The sequence below is a fragment of the Oncorhynchus tshawytscha genome, linkage group LG07 (genome assembly GCF_018296145.1).
Source record: "Oncorhynchus tshawytscha isolate Ot180627B linkage group LG07, Otsh_v2.0, whole genome shotgun sequence".
NCBI classification, from domain to species: Eukaryota; Metazoa; Chordata; class Actinopteri; order Salmoniformes; family Salmonidae; genus Oncorhynchus; species Oncorhynchus tshawytscha.
In genome coordinates, this window is record NC_056435.1 from 49,624,709 (window position 1) to 49,638,989 (window position 14,281).

A 14,281-nucleotide genomic window follows, 5' to 3' on the forward strand; every position below is an offset into this window, starting at 1 on the left:
TTTAAGATGAGTTGGATTTATTTATTTCATTTCACCTCAATACATAAAATAAAATCCATAGCACATGAAACACAGGTTCTCTTCTGTTCACCCATTTCAAGCACTGAATCTTTTTTTAGTAAGGAAAAGACAGAACAAGCTTGACAAAAGAAATATCTGGAAAAATATATTACACTTCAACACAAGTCAATCAATATATATCACTTTCTAGACACCATAGCAGACAACACCACCAGCAATTACCATACAACTCCTATAGCAATCATTTTTTATGTTGATTGAGGTGCTTTGGGCCAGGTCTGGATATTTAACATGATTAAAATCCTCGAATGCAATCGTTTGCATCAAAAAACTCTGAGAACATCCCCTAAATGACAACCTACAAAATAAAAAAATACTGATAAGAGCATCCTCACTTTGAGAAAGACAATGCCTTAAATGAAACCAGTAAATTACTCCGATCAGTTGACATAAAATAAATGTCCTAGAAAGGGATTGTACTGTAATAGAAGTAGTAATATTTGTTATACCGGTATGCTAATAACAATGATAAACCATGTAAATGACCACCCTACGAACTCATGTTCTTCATTAATCACAACACTGAAATCCTGCGATGTCATCGTTATGAGACGAATATGGTGTGGGGGGTTATTTAAATGGCAGAATTCCCAACTGAACAGATAATATTCACAGAATTATCATCCTCTTTGCAGTAAATGTATCCATTTCCATTATATTAACAGCTGCTGAAGAGGTCCCACAAATGCAAACTGTTATTGTACTTATCAGTAGGTATATAAAAAGTGGCCTTTAATAATTTGAGGCATTGTTCACATGGAAAAGAAAAATATATATAATCGTCTCGTCAACACAATGTGAAAATAACTATCAAAATAAGTCTGTGTTAATTACTTCAAAGCAACTACACGGTCCCTTCAAAATGGGACTTCTAGACCTTTACATCAAAGCTCAGACATCAAACCTTATGCCAAAGTCAAATTCCAAATGCAACCAATCGGTTCCTAAAAATTAAGACAATATACCAAAGAACAAAATCAAATCATGGTCTAAATAATTCATAATGATCAAGCAGTTAAGGCGAATGCACCAGACGCACTCCTGATGCAATTCCAGGTCACAGATCTTTCCTCCACTTAATTTACTTCTTCTTGTTGTCCTGCTAAATAAATAACATATTTTCAATGCAGCTCTACATAAAACAGACCATTATTAAAACCATTATTAACCTGGCAGTGCAAAGTACAAGATTACTATAAGGTACACTATGCTGGTTAATCATACATAGTATTTAAGATGCTTTCTGGTCCTATGTGCATGTTATTAGATTGTTCAAAACATAGCAATGTGTATAAGAGTTAGTGGAAGTATAGTATAGTTGGTATACTATATAAAAATGCACTGTGTTAGAGCACTCTTGCCAGTAATTGTACCTTCTCATTCATGGCCAGAATAACCATTAGCTTCCTGAAGATAGTCACAAAGTCCAAGAAAAGATCCACAGAGTGCCTTCAATAGGGTGAAGAGAGAAAAGAGTTAAAAAATATCTTATAAAACACTTGAAAAGCTCATTGTAAAAGAGCCAAGCAATTGACACAGTCTACATAATACCAAGTCCGTACCAATTGCATTGTATACCCTACTCTACGTTTTACTGTGTTAGATAAGGAAAGATTGCATGGTCTCACAGACACACCCATACACATTTGTAAATTCCAGATCACAATGGCAAAAGACTGTTTCAACAACTAGTCCCCCACCCTCTTCACCAGGTCCAGAGAGTGTGTCCCCCTTACCATATGTAGTCTTTGTCTCCCATCTCAGCCTTCTCAATGATGAGTTGAGTGTCAAACAGCACAAATCCACACATGATGGCCAGGCCAAGGTATATGTGAGCCTACACACACAAAAACGCTTGATTGGTAAAAATGACAACTAACACACATTCTGTAAGTCATACTATACCTAAGTCCATGAAGAGTAGTGTTGGACAGCACTGTGTATAGTATTATTATTATTATTATTCAAAACAATGCAAACATGACTATAGTAGGTTGTTTTCCTCTTACCTTGAACAACATGACAGACCCCAGGAACATGTTGAGGAAAGAGACCAGGAGCAGGATGGACAATCCAGATGTCAGAGTACCTGAAAGGCAGACATGGGGTATTTTAATTTAGTAACATTTATTTTGTACAACAGTACAGTTTCACTAAAACCGGAGTGATTAGTTTCAGTCCCTTAATAAAAAATAAAACTCCAGGACACTGGTAATGACTAGACTATTTTGTCCATGTATCTGACCTAGTAGCATGTCAAGGTGTGCAAGTTTACGTTCTATAGTTTCAATTCTTTTACATTACACAATGTGGTTAGCAGCAGACAACACTTTACCCCAGAGGAAGAGGAAGCTCCTACGCTGGGCGTAAAGAGCACTCAGTGTGAAGCACACAAAGATGATGGAGGTCCCCAGGAAGGCTGTAACTATGATGCTGGTTGGAGAAGGAGAGTAGATTGAGAAACATTTAGAAAAAATCTTCAGTCAAAAGGAAACTAGCTACTTACAGATCATTATTGTCATTTTACCTAGGGTTAATAGAGATGATGTAATCCATGGTTGGGCCCAAACCAACACCTGGAATGGAGAAGAAAACAAAACAAAATATCAGCACATGACCACTACAATAGCTAAAAATACATAGGCTGCGTTTAGGTTCTCTACCCTTCTTTGGAAGTGTGCACTCGTACCCTCCCAATCAAGGATTTATTAAAAAGAATGGACTGGTGTTAGGAATATGGTGGCAACTCCCTCCAGCCATGTTTGCACCAATCCAAAGCTTTTAAAATGCATGAGGGTGAGTGAAAAAGCACACACACACACACACACACACAGTGTAGGCCCTGACAGTGCTATGAGGCAGAGGTCAAGTAACCTTGGTAACCAGAGGTCACGTAACCTTGGTAACCAGATGTCAAGTAACCTTGGTTAACCCAGAACTAAAGTCTTGTGTAATTGCTCAGCTGCTCAATTAAGTTCTGGGTCCATAGGTGTTAAGAGAAGGGATCAAGAGATGCTAAAACAGAGCGGAACTGGAACGAGGAGCTCCACCCCCTCTTTGCAAGTTACGGGGCTGAATGTCCCCTCCCCTTCCAAAAAATGCTTACACCTGCGAAATCGTGATTGTCCAGATAACCAGTGACGGAAAACCCAAACAACAAAACTACTGCTGCTCGTTATCCTACGCGTCCCATTCCTTCCCGACAGACTCTACGTTACCAGTTATATTTACGTAGATCTGTCCACAAGAGATTACCTGTGAAGAAGGCAAAGCCAGAGAGGATAGCCAGTCTCTTCTTCTCCGTCTGAGGGCAGTGGGGGGTCATCGTCAGCCAGACCATCATGGCCAGGGAGCCCATTATTGTCAACAGCCCACCCTAATGGACATAAAACACACAGCAACCGTTATTATAATGTAATAAGATAAAGGGTGATTGTCAATTACCAGTTAATACGAAACATTACCACACAATCATATGTTATATGGCCCTCTTTTGTGAAATCTACCCCAAACTCCACACTTAAGTGTTCTTAATAGTTACAACACTAATAGAGTGCTTCAGTTTGGTTGTACTTGTTCCTATGGCTACCATTATCTCCATTTACCTGGAATAGTCTGGTGATGACGTGGACGTAGGCTCCAGCTGCAGCCACAAACATGCACAGGGCCAGGCTGGAGTAGACATTCTTCAGGTGCAGCTGAGTGGAGCGGGAGCTGAGACAGAAGGGAGAGTTGCACTGTATGAGGAACACACAGACACGTACGTGTGTGTGTGTGTGTGTGTGTGTACACACACACACACACACTTGAAGTCGGAAGTTTACATACACCTTCGCCAAATACATTTAAACTCAGTTTTCACAATTCCTGACATTTAATCCGAGTAACAATTCCCTGTCTTAGGTCAGTTAGGCTCACCACTTTATTTTAAGAATGTAAAATGTCCAAATTATAGTAGAGAGAATAATTTATTAAAGCTTTTATTTCTTTCATCACATTCCCAGTGAGTCAGAAGTTTACATACACTCAATTAGTATTTGGTAGCATTGCCTTTAAATTGTTTAACTTGGGTCAAATGTTTCAGGTAGCCTTCCACAAGCTTCCCACAATAAATTGGGTGAATTTTGGCCCATTCCTCCTGACAGAGCTGATGTAACTGAGTCAGGTTTGTAGGCCTCCTTGCTCACACACGCTTTTTCAGTTCTGCCCACAAATTTTCTACAGGATTGAGGTCAGGGCTTTGTGATGGCCACTCCAATACCTTGACTTTGTTGTCCTTAAGCAATTTTGCCACAACTTGGGGTCATTTTCCATTTGGAAGACCCATTTGCAACCAAGCTTTAACTTCCTGACTGATGTCTTGAGATGTTGCTTCAATATATCCACATAATTTTCCTTTCCTCATGATGCTGTCTATTTTGTGAAGTGCACCAGTCCCTCTTGCAGCAAAGCACCCCCACAACATGATGCTGCCAGCCCCGTGCTTCACGGTTGGGATGGTGTTCTTCAGATTGCAAGCCTCCCCCTTTTTCCTCCAAACATAACGATGGTCAATATGGCCAAACAGTTCTATTTCTCCATGGGCAGTTGCAATCCATAGTCTGGCTTTTATTTTTTAATGGCGGTTTTGGAGCAGTGGCTTCTTCCTTGCTGGGCAGCCTTTCAGGTTATGTCGATATTGGACTTGTTTTACTGTGGATGTAGATACTTTTGTACCGGTTTCCTCCAGCATCTTCCCAAGGTCCTTTGCTTATGTTCTGGGATTGATTTGCACTTTTCGCACCAAAGTACATTAATCTCTAGGAGACAGAACGCGTCTCCTTCCTGAGCAGTACGACGGCTGCGTGGTCCCATGGTGTTTATACTTACATACTATTGTTTGTACAGATTAATGTGGTACCTGCAGGAGTTTGGAAATTGCTCCCAAGGATGAACCAGACTTGGAGGTCTACAATGTTTTTTTCTGAAGCCTTGGCTGATTTCTTTTGATTTTCCCATGATGTCAAGCAAAGAGGCACTGAGTTTGAAGGTAGGCCTTGAAATACATCCACAGGTACACCTCCAATTGACTCAAATGATGTCAATTAGCCCATCAGAAGCTTCTAAAGCCATGACATAATTTTATGGAAATTGTCCAAGCTGTTTAAAAGGCACAGTCAACTTAGTGTATGTAAACATCTGACCCACTGGAATTGTGATACAGTGAACTTTAAGTGAAATAATCTGTATGTAAACAATTGTTGGAAAAATGACTTGTGTCATGTACAAATTAGATGTCCTAACAGACTTTCCAAAACTACAGTTTGTTAACAAGAAATGTGTGGACTGGTTGAAAAACGAGTTTTAATGACTCCAACCTAAGTATGTAAACTTCCGACTTCAACTGTATATACATGCACATACATACACATCTCTCTTAATCTTCTCATGTATCTCATGTCTCATGCAGAGATGCAAAGAAAAAGCCATATCCCAGACTTGCCAATAAAAAGAAAAGATTAAGATGGTCAAACAGACACTTGACATAGGAACTCTGTCTAGAAGGCCAGCATCCCGGAGTCGCCTCTTCACTGTTGACGTTGAGACTGATGTTTTGCGGGTACTATTTAATGAAACTGCCTGTTCAGGACTTGTGAGGTGTTTGTTTCTCAAACTAGACAGTCTAATGTACTTGTCCTCTAGCTCAGTTGTGCACTGGGGACTCCCACTCCTCTTTCTATTCTGGTTAGAGCCAGTTTGCGCTGTTCTGTGAAGGGAGTAGTACACAGCGTTGTATGAGATCTTCAGTTTCTTGGCAATTTCTGGCATGGAATAGCCTTCATTTCTCAGAACAAGAATAGACTGACAAGTTTCAGAAGAAAGTTGTTTCTGGCCATTTTGAGTCTAATTGAACCCACAAATGTTGATTCTCCAGATACTCAACTAGTCTAAAGAAGGACAGTTTTATTGCTTCTTTAAAATCAGGACAGCAGTTTTCAGCTGCGCTAACATAATTGCAAAAGGGTGTTTTAATGATCAATTAGCCCTTTAAAATGATCAACTTGGATTATCTAACACAACGAGTCATAGGAACACGAGTGAAGGTTTCTGATAATGGCCCTCTGTATGCCTATGTACATATTCCTTTTAAAAAAACTGCCGTTTCCAGCTACAATAGTAATTTACAACATTAACAATGTCTACACTGCATTTCTGATCAATTTGATGTGTTTTTAATGTACAAAATGAGCGTTTCTTTCAAAAACAAGGACATTTGTAAGTGACCCCAAACATTTTAACGGTAGTGCACATCACATGCAACACCCACAAAGCCTAACATCAACAGAGAATTGATCTATGACTACACCCAACCCACCCAGCATCAGGTATGCTTGTAGCCTGAGTGGAACAGGAGGTGAGATCAAGGGGAGAGTTTTTATTGTATGAGGAACAGGTTTAGCTCTACAGAAAATGTATTTTAACATAAAATGTCCAACTCATCAGTTAGGACTAATCTAGTCATATTGTAATTTAGTAACACATCAATGCCTGCAACAGTAGCAAAGCCTGTTAGTGAACCAGTACAGACTGCTTCTGTTCAATGACTGACTCATGATGACAACACTAATGATGCCAACACTAATGATGCCAGTAAGTCTCCTTAATGTTGTCAGATAGTGTGTGGAAATAGTAAACCAAGCAAGTTACTTACATTTGGGAAAATTTAAAAAGGGAATCAAAATGTATATTCCGATCAAACATGTTCATCTTGTCTGGACTTGGTTGGACCCTGTTCCTGGAGTAAAATTTCCTGAAACAAAACAAATATGTGATGGACATTAGGCATTACTGTTGATTAGTACAGTAATGGATTGAAATAAAAACAGCCTTCTTAATTAAATCAAATTTGAACTAGCTATATGTCCTGGAATGAAAGTGAAAAAAAGATATCTGGCTGAATCACCCGAGCCAAAAGTACTTTTTTCACTTCATTCTTTATATTATGGATCACATACTTGGACAGATCAAATAGACAGCTAACGTTAACTGTGTGGGTCTGAAATTGAATGAATGTAGCCTCCTCTTATGCAAAGCAATAATTTGTGTAATGATTAGGTCTGGCATTACGAAGGTCTGGGATGGGGTTGAGCTTTTTACTGACTTGGTTGTAAGGGATTATGATAAGGGGCTTCCTGAGTTCAATTCTTATATAGCACTCGGTCTCACCATGACCATCTCTGGCTACGTTTCAGATTTACTTAGTTATCGGTAAGCAACTGTTGCTACAGTTAGCTAATACACCTTGGCCAAAATCCCCCAGAGTAACAAACTATTACGGGTAATTAGGCCTACAGTAAACAAATAGTCAACACTTTTGTCAAACGTAATGAAACCTTGTCGTAATCGCACAAGAGTCGACAATTGACCTCAGGCCACAGACGCACTGATTCAAAATGACAGTTGCCAGGTTCATTTGCTAGTCTGAACTAGGAAGCTCGGAATTTTTTTACATGTTTTATTTTTTTATTAACAACAAATCAATACATAAAGCACATGAGGGAACACAAGCATACATAGATTACAAACAATGGACAATCGAGCTAGGAGGTACAATATCACATTACATTACACAAGGACCTTAAGGGACATGCATATACTTACAATTCTAACAGATTTTTTGTTAGTAGAGCATTTAACCGTCTTAAAATACAGTTAAATACAGTTACATTTATTTTTGTAGGGTACGAAAATGTGGTTTTCTGTTTGTAAATTTACATTTGTGTAAATGAAATTTGGCCAAAAGAATAATGAAATTAATTACATAAAAATGATTCCGCTTATTTCTATTGTATGTAAAGAATCCAAACAGTACATCTCTCCACAATAGTGTAAAATCTTCATAAATGTGTTCAATTATAAACCTACTGATGTCTTGCCACAGTTTTCTTACATGCATACAATGCCAAAAAAGATGCACAACTGTTTCTGGGTGGTCATTACAAAAGGAGCAATTGGAGTTGATGTTTTCCTTAAACTTCTTCATATAGTGGTTGGCAGGATAATATTTATGAATAATTTTAAAGGAAACTTCCTTAATTTTGTTAACAAGTAGGTATGTGTGTGGCAACATCCACACTTTTTTCCAACAGATATTATCAATAAATCCATTCCAATAAGGCATGACATAAGGTATAGATACAACATCCTGCTGAAACAAGGATCGTATCGCTCTGTTGTTGAATGGACCAAAAGAGAAACAAATCTTTCCTACTGATGAGTCAACAGGGTCAATAGAAGGTAGGCTCTGAGGGTCAGGTCTTGACATGTTCCTGAATAACATAGCAACACCTGAGGGAATGGCATCTAAAACAATTGCAAAATCTTTAGGTGTTACAGGGACCTTGTAAAGTGATAAGAATTCTTTATAACTGAGTAAAAGACCCTCTGCATTTACCAGTTGGCTCACCAATAGGACATTATTTCTGAACCAATATTCTAAAAACAGAGAGGTATTTTTATACAATATATCCCGATTATTCCATATATAATATCTGTGTGGAGAAAAATTGTGTTTATAAATTAAGGACCATGACAAGAAAACCTGCCGATGAAAAGCAGAAAGTTTCACTGGAACTTTGTCAATTATAATTGCAAAACAACATGAAGTTAAGGCCACCAAAAGTAGAGAAGACATGATGAGGAATAAAATTCCAGATAGAAGTGGGTCTTCTTAGGAATTGTTTTATCCAATTGATCTTGAAAGTATTATTTAAAGTAGTAAAATCCAGAACATTCAGTCCACCATTCTCATAAGTGTTCATTACAACAGTTTTCCTAATGTAATGGGTACGGTTTCTCCAAAGAAAGTTGAAAAGCATCTGGTCTATCTCCTTGCTTATTTTACTGTCAAGATATAAAGATAGAGCACTATATGTTAGTCTAGAGATTCCTAATAACCAAGGCTGAAGGTCTCTACCTTTTAAAGATAAGTCCCTCTGTAGCCATTGATTTAGTTTCTTCTGGGTTTTTTTAATAAGAGGGTTAAAATTTAGTAAGCCTCTAGACTTCTGATCCTTTGTAATGGTTATGCCTAAATATGTAAGTTCTTCTTTTACTGGAATACCATAATATGAAGGTCTCACACAATCGTTGACAGCCATGAGTTCACATTTCTTAATGTTAAGATATAGACCAGATGCTTTGGAAAAGGATTGTATCACATTGATCGATATGGGAATTTGGTTAGCGTCTTTCAGAAAAAGTGTAGTATCGTCAGCCAGCTGGTTTATAATAATTTATTTACCAGCTATGGAAATACCTTGTACAGGACTATTATTTAAAGAATTTGCAAGAAGTTGGGTGATTAATAAAAACAGGTACGGAGAGATAGGACCACTTTGGCTAATTCCTCTCTTTAACTCAAATCTATGTGAGGTGCCATATTTCAATTTGATAGAGCTGTTACCATTTGCATAGAGAGTCTTAATAGCCTTACAGAAAAAATCCCCAAAGCCAAGTCTCTCAAGGGAGTGGAAGAGAAACTGATGCTCTACTGTGTCAAATGCTTCATAAAAATCTAAAAATAATATGAAGCTATCCTCAGTTATTAGGTCTGAGTAGTCAAGTATGTCTAATACTAGTCTGACATTGTTAGAAATATGTCTGTTCCTCATGAAGCCAGACTGTCTTTCATAAATTATTGCATCCAGGACTTCTTTAATTATTTTTGCAAGTAGTGAGGCTAATATCTTAGTCATTATTAAGAAGACAAATTGGACGCCAGTTATCGATGAGCAGCACTTCTTTTTTAGGCTTAGGTATCAGTGTTATTAACCCCTGACTCATTGTAGGAGGGAGAACATTGTTTTTAATACTCTCTAAAAAGACTTCAAATAGGAAGGGAGCTACTTGTTCAGAAAATAATTTGTAAAATTCTGATGTAATTCCATCAACACCTGGTGATTTATTGTTCTTTAGATGTTTTATAGACTCTATAATCTCTTCAACTTTGATGGGTTCATCACACTGTTTAGATTCTATATCACTGATAGAGTGAACATTATTCAGTGAGTTAAAAAACATATCTGTGGATTCCTGACAGGAGCTATACAATTTTCTGTAAAAATTGCTGCAGTATTTAGCGATTCATTTTTGGTCATCTGTAATAACACCATCAATGTTTAACTTCTGGATAGTGTTATTTTTAGAGTGAAATTTCTCAAGTCTAAAGAAATAGGATGAATTCTGTTCTCCCTCCTCAATCCATTTTTTCCTAGATCTAATAAAGGCTCCTTCTGCTTTTAATTTATATATATTATCCAGTTTATTTTGTAACTCAATTAGTTCCATCTTCTCCTCCCCCAAGAGGTCAGCTGGGGACCTCTGAGAAAGGGAAGATACCTTTTCCTCCTCAGCTCTTCTGGTCTTAGCAAGATTACTACCATATTTTCTAAGATATTTGGACACCTCAAATTTAAAGAGCTCCCAGTTCTTGCAATAAGATTTTTCTTCACAAGCCTTTTCCCAAAAGTGTGAGAGCAGATCTTTAACCTCAAATGTAACTATATCATTATTTAATAATGAGCTATTTAGCATCCAGTAGGATGCTCTACCAAGGTTCGTATCAGGGTTAAATATTTTGATATCAATGTAAATAGCCTTATGGTCTGTGAGGGGAGTAGTACAAATATTTGTAGTAACACACTCACTATCAATACATTTGGATATAAGCCAAAAATCTATTCTGGATTGTCTGGAGCCTGTTTTGTTACTCCAGGTGAATGATCTTTCGGACGGAAACCTCTCTCTCCATATATCAGTAAGATCAAACTTTTCCATAAAAAGTATTAAACCCAAATTCTGATTGGTTGGCCTACCTGGGGTCCATCTATCAGTTGAATTATCTATTGTAATGTTAAAGTCCCCTCCTATCAATAATAGCGAATTGGGAAATTTAGATAACCAATGAAGTATATGTGTCTCTATAGATTCAAGCAACTCATCATTCTCATGTTTGGTGTTGTACCCGTAGAAGTTTACAGTAATGAGTGTAATGTCATTGTAACTGATCACAAGACAAATAAAGTGACCAAAGGGGTCACTTTCCGAGTGTAGAATATTACCACCAAAGGTATTTTTCATTGTAGTGACACCAGCAGAGCGTTCAGATCCATGGGAAAGCCAAATATCGTTGCCCCACTGTGACCTCCAGAAGTTGGCATCAGCAGAAATTGAGTGAGACTCTTGAAAAAAAGCAAAAATCTGTTCGAAATTGTTTAGCAAATAAAAATAAGGCCTTGCGCTTCACACTGTTTCGAAAAGACAAAACAACAAAGATTATATAAAAGTATAAACTGTAGTAGGATGAGTCAAAGACGTAGGAGCAGTGAACGTAAACGATAAGGAAACGAGACCTGCACCATTTAAGTCAATTTAAAGTGAAAATAGCTTATTCCATAACCTTTGAAATTCAACTCAACTGGAAATTATGTTCAAGACCAAACCAAGGGTTCTTGTAGTAAGAGAGACTAAAAACCCTCTTTAGTGTAATCAGGAACTATTCTGAGAAATAAAACAACAAATAATAATTTAAATAAAAGGGTACCTACTATATTAAGTACATATGAAAACTGATCATAAAATAATTGAATAACAAAATGTTTTACATATAAACGTTCCTAAGACCTTTTTTGGAAATAAGTATTAATAACTAAATAGAACAATAACCGTGTAAAGTCAGAGCAGACCTGTATGCCATTTAAAACAGCATCTTAGTTACTGTATACATAAAACATAAATTCAGCTTTCAATCTTCTTCGTAAGTTTGTAAACAAAATAGGACTTCTGGTCATACAAGAACAAACTAATGAATTGAAATACCTGAGTATTCCTGTAAAATAGTCACCTGATGCTTGTTAGGTAAACCACATAAGGAAAATGAGAATACCATGGCTGAAACCATCAACCTGTTCCTTCTGGTGAGATTTTAGGGAGGAATATGGATTTCTGAACCGTTGATGAAACCTTGTCCTCCTACGAAGTAAGCAGCCTTCCCCTCACTTCGTGCTATTTTGATCGTTGGCCACAACTTGGTTCCTTCTTTCTATGTCTTCCGGGCTGAGATGCTCGGCGAAACGCATACCATGGCTCTGAAGGAAGGCGTTCTTCCTAGCAGCTTTCCAGACAGCATCCCTGTAGAATCTGGTAGTGAATAGGATGATGATACCCCTGGGTCTTGAATCGCTTTGCTGTTGCTTCTTGCTGAGGCGATGTACAACGTCGATGGTATCACCAACTTTGTTCTTCTCTGCAGGCAAAACTTCTTGGCAGGTACGGATAGCCTCTCCTCGCACATCTTCCTTCTCCACCTCTGGCAAGCCGTAGAGTCTCAGGTTCCATTTTCTTGTGTATTGTTCCAGATCATTGAGACGTCTATGGTAGACATTGTTATTCTTTTCCACCCTTTCCACATTTTTTTCAACTTTTGCCACTCTCGTTTTCACATCATTAATTTCACCACATGCAAAAACTCCACAGTCTTTTTCAAGCCTTCGATAACCATGGTGTTCGCGCCTACCATTTTCTCAATGGCGTCACACCTGGAGTTGATGAGTAAGGAGAGGGTAGCCACGATGTCAGAGTTCATGTTGGTTTTTTTGGAGGGTGGAGGTTTGCACGGAGTAACCGGTAAAGAGGGGAATTCGTCATCTTCAGCATTCGAAAGCATGATATTATCCATAGGCCAAGTGTAGTTATGGCAGTTGTCTAAAAGCACGTTTCTCTCTTGTTGATTAGCAATAGAACGGCTAACTTTTTCCTTTCTTTTGTCACGACTTTGCATGGACATGCTGAAATAAATGATCCAATTATCATTCCAGTCACAGGAAAGGTCTTATATCTTGAACAAATAAAGATAATGACTAAACTTTTTTTTATTTACATTTTTCACAATCTTTCTGAAGTTTGGTACGGAGCTCGGTAAAAACGCATCTGTTCAAGCAGCCATCTTGGCACCGTCCAGGAAGTTCGGAATTGTACACCTTGCCAAATGGTTAAACGCGTCACGAGTATAACGACAACCAGTAAGCAAGTCGTACATTTCCGAGTTCCGATTAGTACATGAACGCGGCAAGTGCTTTTAGTGGTGGAAGAGGATAGTGCAACCAGGAAGCTAACTAACTTCAGATTACATTGTTAATGTATCTAGCTATTTAATGCAATCGTAAACTAAGATAGCTAGCGCTTAGATGCTCCCAAACAGATGGCTAGTTGAAGGGGGCGCTGTCATGATAGCCAGACATCTAATGCCAGCACGCTATCCTAGACAACTTGGCTAACGAAGGCCCTTACCCAATCATGCGTAACTCAAACAAACTTAACCTTACACGAAACGGCGAACAAGCTATCTAAAACTAGCCAACTTCACTCCGATTAATTACAGTTGCCTATTGTAATATAGATAACCACAACCCTTTACATAAAAACCAGGTAACATGATAACGTTAGATCATTTTTGTGGATAAATAAAATGTGAGTAGAAAGTCAACTAATTAACGTTAGTTAGCTAACATTGGCCGTGTTCGAGAGCATCAAAAACGTAATGTAGCATGGGTGAATTGACTGACTGATCTAGACATTTTAATTGACAGTTATTTAGATCAGTCAGTCGGTAGCCGCCTACACTGTTGGCTGCAATGTCGAACAAGCCCACTAACTAGCTAGTTTATGTTAGCATCGACATTGGCTAACAACGCTTTTCATTGTCAGACGTCAAAACGAACATAAGGGCAGGTGTCGTTTACAACTTTCTGGATAGCTGCATTTTATATATAATACTAATTACCTGATGGTGATATTTGGACAACGATCAGCAACAGATAGATGTTTAAATAGCTAACGAAAGGCAAGCTGTTTCCACAGATGAGCCAGATATTTCACTGTTAGTACAAGTGTGAAGCATCCGGTTGGCGTTTCCGCTCACTACCAAATATGGCGATGAGAGGAAGCCCAGTGGGAGAAGATGGAGTGAGATGGAATTTGGCCGGAATTATGTAAAGGTTCTCATCGATGAAACATTTGATCTCAATACCGTTTACTGTTGCCAAAACTAGAATCTGTTATGAACAGAGTGGACTGAGTTTTGTAGATTTGAACCTTTGCAAAAGTTTATTTAAAAATTGCGTTGTTTAGATTTCTATCAAATACATGCTGCTTGGCTCTG

At 38.1% G+C, this 14,281-nt stretch overlaps 1 protein-coding gene and 1 long non-coding RNA gene across 3 annotated transcripts in view; one reads left to right on the plus strand and one right to left on the minus strand.

Annotated features, from left to right (window-relative positions):
* Window positions 1-14,048, minus strand: LOC112254727 (probable Bax inhibitor 1). 2 transcript variants are annotated; one of them, XM_024427514.2, is made up of 10 exons: window positions 13,904-14,048; window positions 6,773-6,871; window positions 3,687-3,795; window positions 3,337-3,457; window positions 2,609-2,657; window positions 2,417-2,514; window positions 2,091-2,170; window positions 1,818-1,918; window positions 1,455-1,530; window positions 1-1,180 (listed from the first exon to the last, which is right to left on the minus strand). In XM_024427514.2, exons 2-10 carry the CDS (start codon window positions 6,826-6,828, stop codon window positions 1,163-1,165), a joined length of 708 nt encoding a protein of 235 aa, XP_024283282.1. In that variant the 5' UTR covers window positions 6,829-6,871; window positions 13,904-14,048; the 3' UTR covers window positions 1-1,162. The 2 variants fall into 2 exon arrangements, with proteins under 2 accessions (XP_024283282.1, XP_024283281.1); XM_024427513.2 differs by having other exon boundaries at window positions 1-1,183.
* Window positions 11,682-14,281, plus strand: part of LOC121846806 — a 7,039-nt gene continuing 4,439 nt past the window's right edge. Inside the window, exon 1 of the long non-coding RNA XR_006083780.1 lies at window positions 11,682-12,390. This is a non-coding gene — a long non-coding RNA (uncharacterized LOC121846806). The remainder of the gene's footprint in view (window positions 12,391-14,281) is intronic.

What these genes read in the sequence shown, in the direction of transcription:
- LOC112254727 (XM_024427513.2), bottom strand. Translation starts at nt 6,828, where the DNA reads ATGAACATGTTTGATCGGAATATACATTTTGATTCCCTTTTTAAATTT. An exon ending in ATCATCTCTATTAACCCTAG is followed by an intron (nt 2,515 to 2,608) that starts GTAAAATGACAA and finishes TTCTCCAACCAG; the next exon opens with CATCATAGTTACAGCCTTCC. An exon ending in GGTCTGTCATGTTGTTCAAG is followed by an intron (nt 1,919 to 2,090) that starts GTAAGAGGAAAA and finishes TTGTGTGTGTAG; the next exon opens with GCTCACATATACCTTGGCCT.